This window comes from Muscardinus avellanarius (genome assembly GCF_963383645.1).
Source record: "Muscardinus avellanarius genome assembly, chromosome: 11".
NCBI classification, from domain to species: Eukaryota; Metazoa; Chordata; class Mammalia; order Rodentia; family Gliridae; genus Muscardinus; species Muscardinus avellanarius.
In genome coordinates, this window is record NC_137797.1 from 6175644 (window position 1) to 6191196 (window position 15553).

General features: G+C 58.9%; 1 protein-coding gene across 1 annotated transcript in view; it reads right to left on the minus strand.

Annotated features, from left to right (window-relative positions):
• Nucleotides 1-2290: 2290 nt before the first annotated feature.
• Nucleotides 2291-15553, minus strand: part of MPPED1 (metallophosphoesterase domain containing 1) — a gene marked incomplete at both ends in the record, with an annotated part of 66999 nt that continues 53736 nt past the window's right edge. The window contains 3 exons of the mRNA XM_080706227.1: nucleotides 2291-2409; nucleotides 5431-5544; nucleotides 7690-7805. Of these exons, the coding sequence (XP_080562353.1) occupies nucleotides 2291-2409; nucleotides 5431-5544; nucleotides 7690-7805 (349 nt within the window). The remainder of the gene's footprint in view (nucleotides 2410-5430; nucleotides 5545-7689; nucleotides 7806-15553) is intronic.

The following is a 15553-nucleotide window of genomic DNA, read 5'->3' on the forward strand; positions in this document are numbered from 1 at the left end:
TACACCATATTCTGAAGACACCTTAGGAAAAACATTAACTTTTTTAAGTTTATAGTTCTTGGTCCGCATAGAAATTGAGACGAGGCAACACAGCAAGGGCTTGTGCTTTCTGTGCTCTGCAACGTGGGGTGCTGGGTCCCCGAGAGGCCTCGTAAACGCCCGGGCTACCAGCAACCATGGGGCCAAAAGAGAGCCCTGCGGCGCGCTCACCCACGGAGCACAGCCAGCCAGGATCCCAGAAACGTCTTACTCTGCACCGATCCCGGCTTCCTCACGCCTGGGAAGGAACCACAGCCTCCCGGGGAGCTGGGACGCGGGGCTCAGGATTCAGGATACCTCAGAGTCTGGGGGCCCTTGATGGAACAGGCTTTCAAGCGAACCCTTCAAAGACCAAAGGGAGCCTTGGGGCGCGCAATGCTCTGCAGTGGAGAGGACTTCGGGTGGTGGTCAAGTGGGGCCGGGAAGCCAGAGAGTGAGGCCCAGATCCTGCCCCGGCCTGGGCTGTGCCAGGAGCGTTGGCAAGTTACTTCTGCTCTCTAGTGCCGCTGCCTCATGGCCGACGTAAGGGCCACAGAACCTACCTTGCAGAGCCATCTGAGGATGGAACAAACTTAGATCTTCTAAAGGGTTCATGGAAGGCTGGTTCCCAGAGCTGGAGCCAGGGAGCCAGGGCCTCCTCTCAGCTGCGCAAAGTCAAGGGAGGGGGGGTCGAAAACCTTAGAAGCCATGCTGGGCACCAGGATGCACACCTGTCAGCCCAGCTTGGGACGCCGAGGCAGGAGGATCACAAGTTCCAAGCCAGCATGTGGTAACTTAGCTAGACCCTGTCTCAAAATAGAGGGGAAAAGAGGACTGGGGGGAGTCCCCAGTTCCACAAAAAAAAATAAAAAAAATTAAAGGGCTGAGGATGTGGCCCAGTGGTGGAACAAACCTGGATTCAATCCTCAGTACCACACACACACACGCACAAACACACACACACACACACACGCACACAATTTAAAGAGCTGGGGATGTGGCTCAGTGGTAGAGTACTTGCCTAGCATGTGCAAGGCCCTGGGTTCAATCTCCAGCACCACTAAAGAAAATAAGTAATCAAGACAAATAATACTAGTTTAATGTATTGTTAAAAATCCAAATGAATGCAAGAAATAACCCATAAGGAACATTTAGGTACAGAGTGTCAGGTCCCTTCCCACTCGGTCGCTAGGCCCCGCCCCTCCCACACGCATCAGTCCCAAATCGAAGAAGAAGAAAAGGCATCTGCCTTGAGCTGCTGCCCAGGCCCGGCTGGTGCTGGCCAGGGAGTGTGAGCACCTTGGGTGCCCTCGGTGCGCGGCCAGAGAGAACCCTAATGCTGCAGAGACCCACACCCGGGCCTGGGACCCCCCGTACAGAACAGTAATAGAAACAGATGCACTGCATTAAAGGTCGAGGGGTCACGTGCTGTGCACGCACGCACTCACGCACGCCCATGGGTGCACAGGTGACAGGTACGGCCTCAGCCTGCAGACCCTCCCGGCCATTGAGCTCTGCAGAGCAGTGTGGTCCCACAGGGCCGAGGGCTGTCCCGCTATGACGAGGACTCTAGGATAGGGTTCTGGCACTCAAGTGGCTCATTCTATAGAACCAACCCCTCAAATCCAGGCTCCGAGCAAGTGCCCAGGACCCTCAGGCCATTGTTCAAGCCAGCAACCATGCCGACAGGAAGGGGGCAAGGCCAGGTCAGCCGCCTGCCATGGGCCCTGCGAGGTGCGGCCTGAATTCCTGAGATACCCCTGGACATGGCTCCGAGCCTCTGCCCAGCCGTCTGTCTCCTCCTTCCTGGCCTGGCAGGAGAGGAAGGGCCATCTGCACTCAGGCTACAAAACCCCTCACTGCCCCCAACCCCGGGGCGTGTAGCCATGCAGACCCTCGGGCAAGGGGACATTTTGTGCAAGAACTTCCAGAACCAAGAGCAGCGGCTTCCCAGATCAGAACAGAGGGCCCAGCCGGACAGAAAGTCATTCGGTCCTTTCCCAAGCAGATGGGACCGAGAGCTGGGCAGGCCCGCTGCGAGGGAGCAGCGAGCCCAGCGCCATTGATGGGCATGCGGGGTCCCGCCTGCAGATGGCAGAGGTCAAGAGTCAAAGGTGGCTTCCTTTATTCCAAGGCGTCGCGTGGCTGGGCTCCACAGCCAGACGGTTGCCTGGATCGTCCGGCGTTGGTGGGAGTGTGGCGGGGGATCCGTGTTCTCGGCCAGGTGTATGCGGCTGCCACAGGCGGGCGGAGCTGGGGCAGCGGGGAGCAGTCAGGAGTTGCGGGGCGTGGGGAGGTCGATGACTATGGGCGGGTTCACGGGCTGGTAGTTCACAGTGCACACGGATGCGTTCACGTAGGTTGTCGTCCCGTCTGCCATGACTCCATACCCTAGAAGGCAAGCACATGCCTATCAGGCCAGGGCCTGAGCACCGGGGCTTGGGCTGTGGTAGCCGGCCACGCTATGGCGACTTTCAAACTTGTCACCTGTTAAATAGAAGAGCTAGTAATGCAGGCTTCCAAGCCTGCTGAGAGGAACAAATGAGAGTATTGTCTGTGCCCCTTGCTCGGCCCAGTGATGGGAGAAAGAGCACACAGTAAATCCCCATCAACGCCATTCTCACACCATCAACACCACCATCACCACCAGATATCCTCAGCATCGTCTCCATCACCATCATCATTGTCACCATCACCACTAACACCATCATGGTAACCATCATTGTCACCACCGCCATCAATCCCTATCACCCACCAACACCAAACCATCAGCACCATCAGCATCCCCACTGTCATCATCATCAGTCACTACCATCACCACCACCATATCACGATTATACCCTCATCATTATCATCACCACATCATCTCTACCACCATCACCATCATCACCACCATCATTGTCACAGTCATCACCACTGTCATCCTCAGCACCACCTCGATCATCATTACCACCATCACCACTACCATCATTCTCATCACCACCACTATCATCACATTATCATCAACACCATCACCACCACCATTATCTGCACCATCACTACCATCGTCATCACCACCACCACCGTCATCACCACCATCACCACTACCATCATTCTCATCACCACCACTATCATCACCACCATCATCTCCACCATCATCACCACATCATCATCACCACCACCATCATCACCACTATCATCATCACTACCACCATCACCACTACCATCATTGTCATCACCACCATCATCTCTACCACCATCATCTCCACCATCACCACCACCACCATCATCATCATCACCACCACCATCACCACTACCATGATTCTCATCACCACCACTGTCATCACCACCATCATCATCTCCACCATCACCACCACCACCATCATCACCACCATAACCACCATCATCATCACCACCACCACCATCATCTCCACCATCACCACCACCACCACCGTCATCACCACCATCACCACCACCACCACCATCTCCATCATCACCACTACCACCATCACCACCACCATCATCTCCATCATCACCACCATCACCACCACCACCATCATCATCACCACCACCACCACCATCATCTCCATTATCACCTCCATCATCATCACCACCACTATCATCACCACCATCACCATCATCATCACCACCATCATCTCCACCTTCACCATCAATCATCACCATCATCACCACCACTGTCATCCTCAGCACCACCATCACCACCACCACCCTCACTGTCTTGTCATCATAATCACCATTATCACGGTCACATTCTTCTCTTCCCCATCGCTCCCTCTTCCCTCCACCTCTACTTGTAGCCGCCTCTTCATCAGTTCAGGTCACCACTAAGCCAGGGGTCACTTCTCCCTCTATGCAAGTCCCCTGGCCTTTGGAGCCCCATTTGCCTAGATAGTTGTGCCGGGGTATAGTTTGGGTTGCAGGAACCTATGATCTGAATATCCTGTATGTGCTACCAGTTCTTTGCTTGCTTGCTTGTTGCTGTACTGGGGATGGAACCCAGGGCATTCTTCCTCCAAGCTACATTTCTAGACCAATTTTTTATTCTGTGTGTGTGTGTGTGTGTGTGTGTGTGTGTGTGTGTGTGTGTGTGTATGTAGTGCTGGGGATGGAACCACTTGGGCATTCTACCTCTGAACTATACTCCAAGCCCAATTTTTTATTCTTTATTTGGAACCAGGGTCTCACTAAGTTGCCTCACTGAGTACCTGAGGCTGGCCACGAATCCAGATGCTCCTGTCTCAGCTTCCCAAGCACCACCATACCTGGCGCTTATTCTTTATTTTGAAACAGGGTCTCACTGAGTTCCAAAGGGCCTCACTATGTAGTAGCTGAGGCTGTCCACGAACTGCGATCCTCCTGTCTCAACCTCCCAAATGCTGGGGTTACAAGCATGCACCACCATGCCCGGCTCACTGCCAGTATTATAATTCCAGGGCGCGTGAGCTGCCCCGGGAGCTCGGACCCTGCATTTCCTGCTGCTCAGCTGCCCAGAAGTCTCTGAGCCCCTCCTGGGCCAGGCATGGTCTCATCACTGCTGCCTCCTGAGAACTCCCTGCAGAGACCCTCGGGGAACAGTCTGAGGCTCTTTGCTCCTGAGCTGGAAGACTTGCAGAGGCTGGGAAATGCCTCCAGGAAAGCCACACGGGCCCCACCTCAGCATCAAGGTGCCCCTGGCCGGGATGGGCCTGGGAGGCCTTGGACAGGTGGAGCAACTATCCAAAAGGAGCCAAAGAAGGGGTCTGTGATACACTGGCGAAATCGGGCTGCGGTGAGGATGCCTGAGGTCTATAAAGCAAGCTGGACGCCGCGACAGACTGGTGTGGTGGTGTGGGTGGTCAGGGCTACAGCCAAAGTCACCACTCCCCGTCACAGCCACCTATGCACTGCCCACAGCGTAGGTGTCACCCCCAACCCCAGCGATGGGACTCCAGCCCCTGGACAGTGTCTATGCGGGGGCTGAGAAGTTGGGGGACCGGCCATACCTCTAGAGCGTCTCAGGCCCTTAATGAACATGGAGGGCACGCCACGTTCACTGAGCACCTTCTGTGTAAGCCCTAGGGGTGAGTGGCAAGTCAGAGCGCCACCCTTAAACAATGTGCTATCTGCCTAATCCGTGTCACGTCCAAGCGCTCTCTTCTCCAAAGCGCCCCTGGCCACCTCTGGGAGACATCCCAGACTGGAGGCCGCGCAGAGCTTCAGGGCTCCCAGAAAGCACGTCACCCCAAGTCTCGTGTGTGAGTCCACTCGCCTCCCGATCGTTAAACATTTGGTAAGAGCTGGCGGATGGTTCACGTGTGCACAAGTGAGGCGTTATGAAGCCCGCAGGAGAAGCAGGTCCTCCCTCCTGGAGGAAGAAGTCAAAGAGGGAAGGGGGGGGCTCCGGGGAGCACTGAGGCCCCTCCCACCACTGACCTTCATGGATGTGGCCAAAGACGTGCAGCCGCGGCTGGACGCGCCTCTGGACGGTGTTGAGCAGCTCCACGCAGCCCACTCGCTGCATCTTCTTGGGTACCCAGTCGAGGAAGCCTGTGCAGGAAGACCACAGGGCGATGCCGGGGACCCCAGGGCCTGGCGGCAGCTTGCACAGCAGAGAGGCCTAGCTGCGGCCCCTCCACTCAGCCCCCAGGGACAGAAACCAGTGCCACATGTCACTAGGGCCCGCGGCCTCCTCCGTCCCGCAGGGCTGCCAGAGAGCCTCCCGGTGTGCACCAAGAGTGGCCAGGTGTCTGTGCCGCGGCCACCCCGGCCACGCATGCTTGCTGAGCTCACAGGTGGCATCGCCCACTGCAGAGAGAAGCGCACTGAGCCCCAGCGTGCCCGGGAGCCTCTGCACAGCCCAGGAGCGAGGTCTCCACTTGGGAAACTTTCTAAACAAAACACCGCACAATCCTGCGAGGAGCGCCAGTCACCCGGCGCCGGCTCACGTGGCCGCGCCTGCGTCTGCTCGGCTGCCAGCCTCCCGGAGCCACCCCATATGGTGGCTGCTTATTATCCTCACGTGGCTACACAAACGAAGAATAATTGATTACTCCGAGCGAACAATTAGCTTCCTCTCGGCCCCTCTCTGTTTGGGCGGGCAAAACAGGTTTCTGCACTGCCAGGAAGGGGCGGGGGGCATCCACTGAGAACCAGCAGGCTGAGACTGACGCTGACTCGGGGGACGGAGGCAGAGGCGGGGAGACAGGGGACAAAACAAGCAGGTGGGCCCGGCCTGAGCAGGCACTGGGGTTAAAGTCTCTGGCCCGCTTGCTGCCCACTGGCTTACCAGCTGGCGACCTAAGCCCAGCAGATTAACCACCCTGTGCCTCCAACAGTCAGAGGTGTGTGCTGGGGGTCTGGGAGCTCCCCTGCGTGAGGCTGGGGTCTTCTTGCTCCCCAGGGTGTGTGCTGGGGGGTCTGGCATTTACAGCCTGGAGGTGAAGCACAGGCAGCCCCCCTTGCTAGGAGGCCTGGCACCATGGGCACCCCGAAACAGGCTTGTGGCACCATGGGCACCCCCAAACAGGCTGGCGGGTGTGTGGCGGCCCAGGTGAGGCATCCGGGGATAGGAAGCCTGAAGATGCTGTGTATGGAGGCTGGGAAAAGAACGGAAGGAAGGGAGGGAGAAGCCCTGTGCCAGGAGCCTTGCCAGTGACGCTGACACTGAACATCACGGGAACTTGGCAGAGTGGCGCCGAGGTGCGCCGTGCTGTCCAAACCCGCTTTCCCTGCTGATAATGGGATCAGGAAGCCCCTGTCCTCATGAGGGCAGTGAACACCCCAGGGTGCTGGTGGCAGCAGCAGGTGGCAGAGCTTCTTCTTAAACAGGTTGCAGGCCAGGCGCTCGGGGCTGGCCTCAGCCACGCCCCCAGGTCACGCCCAGCTCTGGCCCTGCCTCACAAACCTCGAGCCCCCCTGGCTCCCTCAACCTGGAACAAGTCCTTCTGGGGTTGGCCGTTGTGAGCCCCCTCCCCGGCAGCCATGAGCCCGTCCAGGCGAGCACCACGTGCCGCTAATCCAGGGTCCAGCGCCCCCCAGCACGGGGGCCTAGGCCTGGGCTTGGAGGCAGAGGCTGATGAACAGGAAGGGCCAAGACTCAGGCCTGGGTGAGGCAGCGAGGAGGGAGAGGACGTCGGCCTGACCCGAGGCACCTCCACGGAGGCGGGATGAGGAAGGGGCCAGGGGACCATTCATATAGAGCGGAAGCGGCACGCACACTGGTGGGCGGGACACGGGCTCCCCGTGGGAAGCTGGAGGGGTCCAGGAAGTGCCTAGCAGGTGAGTGGCGGCCTCAGCGTGGACCAGGGCAGTGGTTATGGGAAAGGGAAGACGCTGGGAGGTGGAGCCCACAGTCCTGGCACGTTGGAGGGGTGGGCAAAGGCACGGGGCCCCTGGGGGTTTCTGGCAGGGGAGCCTGGACAGACCCTGCTCAGAGCCCAGGGCCTGAGCGAGTGTGCCTGTGTAAATGGCGGCTGACTCTGAGCCCTCTCCATGGAAAATTCATCAAGTCACAAGGTCACCTCATGGCAGGCGCCTAGAAAGTGAAGGGACAGTGGGTGACTCGTCTCCGGTGCCTAGCAGGTGGGACCCAGAAAGGCCCAGGCCAGGCGAGCTCAGTTCCCAGCCCAGCCCCCACCGGCCCACCCCCAGCCAGGAAGCGAGCGAGCCCGTGGCCAGGCCGGCAGACCTTACCCAGCGGTGGCCCGTGCGTCACCAGGACATCCACGCCTTCCGGGATGAGGTTCCACTTCTCCAGCAGGGCTTGGCCTCGCGGGAGGTTGAAGCCCCAGCCATAGAACCAGGGCTGCCTACGGGAGAAGAGCGGCACATCAGGAGCAGCGGCCAGAGTCGGGTGGTCACAGGGGCAGAGACATCATCATAACACCAGCGCCATCAGCACCCCCCACCCCCGCTGTGGTCCGAAGGCGTGCGTCCACCAAACTCATGCATGGCGATTCTAACCGCCGGGTGGCCATCTTGGGAAGTGGAGCTTGGGAGGTGACGGGTCATGAGAGAGAAGCATCCACGAATGGATTGGCGCCCCTAGAGAGCCCCCCAGCCTCCCACCAGGTGAGGGAGTGCGAAGCCCCTCCATGAACTCATGAGGGCAGCGAGCACCCCAGGGTACTGGTGGCGGCAGCAGGTGGCGGAGCTTCTTCTTAAACAGGTTGCTGGCCAGGCGCTTGGGCGCTGACCTCAGCCACGCCCCCAGGCCACGCCCAGCTCTGGCCCCGCCTCACAAACCTCGAGCCCCCCTGGCTCCCTCAACCTGGAACAAGTCCTTCTGGGGTTGGCCGTTGTGAGCCCCCTCCCCTGCAGCCATGAGCCCGTCCAGGCGAGCACCACGTGCCGCTAATCCAGGGTCCAGCATCCCCCGGCACCTGGGCCAGGCCTGGGCTTGGAGGCAGAGGCTCCAAGCCAAACCCCTGTCTCCTCTCCTCTCTGAGCTCAGCCTCCTCATCTGTAAAATGGGAATCCTGTGAGTCCCTCATTCGCAGAGTGTTCGAGCCAGGAGGACCCCCTGCTGTGGGCTGAAGCAAGGGTGTGGAGCGTGCAGGTGGCTCCTAGTTTTCTAAGCCTTGGTCCTCGGTCTCCTTAGGAACAGACACCAAACCTGCCAGCACCTTGGTCGTGGACTTCCAGAGTCCAGAATGGTGAGAAGTCAGCTTCTGCTATCTATACGCCACCCAGTCTATGCCATTTTGTTATAGCAGCTAAACAGACCAAGACCACTGTCACCGATGCTACGTTACCACTGTCGCCACCACCACGGTCATGAGGCAAATCGTGTCCCCGAAAAGGGCACGTTGCTAAGCCCTGGTGCCGTGAAATGGCCTTGCCTAGAAACGGCCATTGCAGATGTGACCGGGTTAACTTGAGGCCACAGGGGACTGGAGGGAGCTCGGGACCCAGCGAGTGTGTCCTCACAGGAGAACCGCGTGGGAACGAAGACACATGCAGAGGGAGGCGCGCCGTGCGACATCGGAGGCGGGAGCCCGGAGCAACGTGTCTGTGAGCAGGACAGCAAGGGCGGCGGCGGCAGGAGATGCTGCAAGGTCCTGGGAGCGCCCGACAGGAGCGCCATTGCCGGCCCCGCGTCAGGCCCTGGCGCAGTGCAGAAGACTGCGGATGCTGGTGACTGGTCACCCACCGCACCCAGCCCAATCACATCGCCACCGCCCTCCCGCCCCAGGCCAGCACCTTCTGCCTGCAGCAGGTGGCCACATGGGCCTCCTCCTCTCTCTGTGGCTAAGGAGACTGAGGACCAGGGCTTAGAAAATGAGGAGCCACCTGCACGCTCCGCACCCTTGCTTCAGCCCACAGCAGGGGGTCCTCCTGGCACAAGCACTCTGTGAATGAGGGACTCAGGATTCCCATTTTACAGATGAGGAGACTGAGCTCAGAAAGGAGAGGAGACAGGGGTTTGGCCCTGAGCACGGGCTGCTCAGCAGGGCCCTCCCTGCCCCTCACCGCCAGCCCACACTGCCCTGAGCGCCTCTGGTACCCAGAGCTGCCATCCCCAGAGAAGGGATGTACTCAGGGTGATACGAGGGGGGTCAGAGAAGATGTCATTTTCTAAACCAGACCTGGGAACCTGGGCTTGTGCAGGGGGAGGGATGACCCGCTCAGGGTCAGAGGTCCCTTCGTCGCTTTAGACGCCGGCCAGGAGAGGGCCCGGGGAATGTTGAATGAATGGTGGGGGAGGGCCGACCCAAGGAAGGGCTGGCTGGCGGGACAGGACCAGGACTGAAGCTGCCGCCCTGCAATCGCCACCAACATGCCAAAGGTGAAAGCGACCGCCACGTTCCGCAGCTCCCAGCCCCCAGGAGCGCAGGGAGCGACCAGGCACCGGGAAGCGGCCCTGGCTCCGCCTGGTCCCACACCTGGCATGAGCGGGCACCAGAGGGCTTCTCAGACAGGACAGGGACAGGACCTGTTCCCAGGCCAGAGAGCAGAACCAGATGGTGGTCCAGGGCACCGAGGGCCGCACGCAGCCCTGTCCCGTGGGCCCCACCCACAGGAAGTGCCCACCCAGTGAGGCAGCAGGGCAGGGGGCTGGGGGTGCCCTGGGAGCTCAGCACCAGGGACGGGGCCGTCCCCCGGGGGGCCTAGCCCTCAGAATCCCTGCCCAGGCTGCCTGTCTATCTGCGGAAGGCTCAGGGTTCTCCCTGCTGAAAAACACCACGCACACACGCACGCACGCACGCATCATGCACACTCAGACTGGCTTAGAGGGCTCCACCTCCTACCACCTGAGTGACCTTGGGCAAGGAGGGGAGAGGTCTAAGAGGGCTCAGCTAAACTCCCTCGATGCGAACGCCTCCCAAATACACCGGAGCTCCAGCCTCGGTGCCCATCTGTCACATTAGATCAATCGGTTCTTGTAACGTGTTGAAACTGTCTGGTCACAGCAAGCACCCAATGCAGCGCCATCACCATCCCTGTCACCGCGTCACCTCCACTACTCCACCACCATGTCACCTCCATGACCCCCATAACCGCATCATCTCCACTACCCCGCCACCATATCACCTCCATGACCCCCGTCACCGTGTCACCTCCACTACCCCTGTCACCACCCCCATAACCGCATCACTTCCACGACCCCTGTCACCACATCACCTCTATGGCCCCTGTCACTGTGTCACCTCCACGACCCCTGTCACTGCATCACCTCTGGTCCCCCGTCACCATGTTACCTCCATGACCCGTTACCGCATCACCTCCACCACCCTGTCACCATGTCACCTCCACGACCCCTGTCACCACGTCACCTACACTACCCCATCACCACATCACTTCTACCACCCTGTCACCATGTCACCTCCACGACCCCTGTCACCACGTCACCTCCACTACCCCATCACCACATCACCTCCATTACCCAGTCACCGTGTCACCTCCATGACCCCTGTCACCTTCACTACCCCTGTCACCGTGTCATCTCCACTACCCCCGTAACTGCATCACCTCCATGACCCCTGTCACCACGTTACCTCCAGGACCCCTGTCACCATGTCACCTCCATTACCCCATCACTGTGTTACCTCCACGACCCCACCACCACGTCACCTCCACCACCCCCGTAACCTCATCACCTCCACTACCCCGTCACCACATCACCTCCATGACCCTGTCACCACGTTACCTCCACAACCCCAGTCACCATGTCACCTCCACTACCCCATCACCATGTTACCTCCACGACCCCACTACTGCGTCACCTCCACTACCCCTGTCACCATGTCACCTCCACTACCCGTCTCCACACCACCTTCACTACCCTTGTCACTGTGTCACCTCCACTACCCGTCACCACGTCATCTCCACTACCCCACCACCGCATCACCACCCCTCACCACCACTATCACCTGCACCACCAGTCATCACCTCTAACATCACCCCCAAACCACAGACAGCACCACCACCACCATCATCGTCATGAATTCCATCAGCATCATCACCTCCACCGTCTGTCATCATTGCCATCACTATCATCACCCTCATCACCACTCCAGCCTCATCACCATCACCACCACCACCTTCACCACCATCTTTTTACCGTCACCATCACCCACACCTTCCCAATCCCTATCATCCCACCCTCACCTCCACCATTATCTGTCACCGCCATCATCATTGCCACCATCGTCACTATCACCAACCCCTTCCCAGTCCCCGTCACCATCATCACCATCACCACCATCACCGTCACCAACACCTTCTCCATCCCTATGATTCCTGCCAACCATCACTGCAATCCCCATCACCTCCACAGCATCACCTTCACCACCGCCACCTCCACCATGCCCCTCATCACCACCATCACCTCCACCAGCATCTCCATCACCCACACCTCCCCCGTCCCTATCATCCCGCCCTCACCTCCACCGCTATCTATCACCGTCCTCGTTCATCGCCACCCCCGCATAGTCCCTACCTTCACCATCGTCACCATGACCCCCCACCATCGTCTCCACCAGCATCTCCATCACCACCTCCCCGTCCCCGCCACCACCCCGCCATTATCTATCCATCATTCCCGCCACCTCCGTCATCACAAGCACCACCTTCACGGTCCCCACCGTCACCATCGTCACCGTTGTCAGCATGGACCCCTCCCGAGACCCACCCATGGCGTCTGGATGAAAAATCTCTGGCCTAGGGAAGGGGTTTGCAAACTGCATTTTAAATGTGTGTCAGGGGACAGCATTTTTTAAAAAGGAAAAAAAAAAAAGAATAGGAAACATCAGAGTACGTCAGGGTGGGAAAGGGAGACTTAAGTTGAATATTGTTCTACTTAGGTACACACAGCCTATTAGGTACACACAGCCTAGAGCCCCGGAGCCATTGCATCAGTCCTTTCCCGCACAGTCTGGTGGGCCGACAGCCCCCTCTGGGGTGTCCTGGGCTGCGCCAGCTCTCATCTGCCGAGCTGGGATCTGGATTCCTGAAGCCCTTCCCAGGCACACTCAGTGCTCCGGGCGAGCCAGGCAGGTGGGGTGGGCCGGGCAGGTGCTGCGGGAGGGGCGTCAACTTGGGAAGCACCCAGGGTCCTCCGGGGAGCCTCCACCCCACCAGCCACGGGAAGAGGAGCCGTGTGTTTCTGGTGCTGACTTCCAAACACAGGCTGTGTTTTTCAAAACTCTAATCAAATATTTACCAGGCAGGACGAGGACTCATCAGTATGGAGAGAAGCGGCTGTCAGTCCTAGGGAGCCACCACAGGGGGGATTTTTTTTTAAGAGAAGCACATCAGAGACCCCTGGCCCTCCAACAGCCAGCCCCCGGGGTGCCTCTGCTTGTCCCAGCTTCCCTTGCCCAGCACATGACAGTCTCCTGCTTCTTAGACATGCTTGGCCTCCAACCCTAGAAAGCTGGCCTCTACCCTGACCTAGGAATGCCCAGAAAGGCCGGCCCACTTGCCAGGGTTACACAGCGGTCCAGGCTGGGTGGGGAACCATCCATCCTACCTTCCCTCCTGCCTCGTGTTCCCGCCCCAGCTCACTCCACACCCCACTGCCCACTGTGAGGCCCCGAGAACCATTTCAAATGCACAGGTGGGGTGTCCATAGGACCTGGGGTGCGGGAGCAGCTGCCAGCCTAGGATTCAGTCCTAGGCTGGGATCGCCATGGCCACGCTGATGGGTGGGAAGGACTGAGCTGGCATCAGACATACCAGGTCCCCCTCGGGGATGGCACTTCACCCCTGGCCTGGCATCCCCCGGTGTTCCAGGGGATAACGAGGTTCTCACTCAACGCTGGACCCCAGGCCTGGCTGGAGGGGGAAGGGCTCGGCATGAGGCTGGAGTCTGTGGGAACGCCTCTGAGCGCCCGGGGGCACATTGACAAGAAGAGGTGATGTTCCCGCTTTTATTAAAATTGGGGAAGCTAGCCGGGCGTGGTGGCACACGCTTGTAATCCCCGCGCTTGGGAGGCTGAGACAGGAGGATGGCACAGGTTCGAAGCCAGCCTCAGCTACTTAGTGAGGCTCTCAGCAACTTAGTGAGACCCTGTTTCCAAATAAAATATAAAAAAGGTCTGGGAGTATAGCCCAGAGGTAGAAATCCTCTGGATTCCAGCCCCAGTAACACACACACACACACAAAAAAAAAAAAAAAAAAAAAAAAAAAAAAATTGGGGAAGCTAGAAGATGCAAATCCTGTGGGAGGAATTTCCAGAAGACATTTCTAAGCCAGCCCCAGACCGGAGCCTTCTCAAGGGATGGACAGACTCTTCAGGACAACCTCCCTCCCAGGGAGACTCTGGGGACGGGACCCTTGGCCACTGGGTCTGATGTTCACAAGACTCCACTCTGCCAGGCGAGGAGCCGCAAGCGGAACCTCCTCGCGGGGCCCACGTCCCAGAGGCCGGGCACTGCTCGGATCAGTCACCGGGACCAGTGGGCTCGCTGCTGGGGTCTGCCCAGTGTTTGTGACCAGGACGGGTAGGCAGGGTCCTGGCAGGCCTGTCACCCAGGCCAAAGGGTCCAGGGGGCCTCGCCAGCCACTGCCCGTGGAGTGAGACCCATTGAGATGCTGGGTCCCAGGAGCCACGGGCAGGTTTCCAGCGCAACCTGGCACCTGCGCCCGGCCTCACCACCTGCAGGTGGGGAGCCCCAGCCTCGGCCCCCACCCTGCCCAGCTCAGGACACCTCCCAGACCCCCAAAGAGGACAGCGAATCAGAATTCCAACTGAGCAATGGGAGACGGCTTTATGTCCTGAATTTCTGTCTTTCTGTTCCAAAGTAACCATTGGAATAATTTTCTTACAGAATGATAGTTGCCATGACAACCAGAGCAAATTTTCCTTTTCTGAAACAGATGTCTCATTTAGTTGAAAATTAGAATGTGAACAAACCCATGGGAAAAATTAATTCAAACTTTAACAGAGCGCTGAATACAATGTAATCTCTCAGAGGTTAACCCCTTAACAGCTTTTTTGTGAGCCTGTGGTAACCTTCGAAGCCAGCCTAATTAAGCCCGCTTAGCCAATATGAAGGACCTCCTCGTGGCAGATCATTAAACAGCTTCCCCTGGAGCATGAATTCGGGGTTCCTCTGGCCTGGGGGAGGCGGAGACGCTTGTCTAGCGCAAAGGGCAGGTGCAGGGCCTGCCCTGCTCAGGGTCTCTGCTTCCTCGGGTCAGGGGCACAGCCTGGGAAGGGGGTGAACCCAGATACAGCCGCCCCTGGCTGCACCCTGACTTCTGGGACTCTAGATCAGGGGAGGCCTGCGGTGCGCCTGGCTGGGGCTGAGCCCTGTGGTGCGGCCAGGCCAGGATGCCATGACTCCCTGCGTGGGACAGGAGGGGACATCCACACAGACACAGCTTCAAAGGCCTCCCGCCCAGGGCAGCCCAGCTCAATCCCCACACCCAGCACAGGGAGGGCTACCACCCCCCATTCTACAGATTCAGAAACTGAGGCAGAAATTCAAACCCTGAACACTGATTCCAGAGCTATTTGTGTCCACCTTGGAAGATGAAAATAACACCAGGGACCACACCCACCCGTGAAGCCCCGCCCTCTTCCACAGCCCCGCCTCCTTGGCAACCCCCACTTTGAGCCACCATCACATCTAGCTGCTCAGCTAATCTTTGGGACAAAGCTGTCACGAGGCCCCCATTTTAGAGACAAGGAGATGGTCACAAGGCGGTGTGTGTGAGCACCCAGGACACAGGCGCGACTTGGCCAGGGTCCCAGGCTCCTCGTCCTGTCCCAGGCTGGCTGACGCACAGAAAGCCCCCTGGGTAGCCAGGCCCAGACTTCACCTCTGCAGCTCTGCCCTCCTCCCCTCCTCCTCCTCTGATCCTGGCTGGAGGAGCCCGGCATCTTCACAGGGTCCCCCTCCACTCCACACTGTGTGTGGCTCCCCACTTCCTCCAGCCCACCCTTCCACCCAGATCCTCCGCCATCACGGTCACCACGCAACAGCCTCGGCAGATACTTCCTGTATTCTGAGCAAAGCCTGGCCTGTCCCCGCCTCCAGGTGTCACTCACAGGGTTCTGAGATCCGCAACACCCTTCCTGGCCTCCCTCCCTCCTCCTTAAGGCTC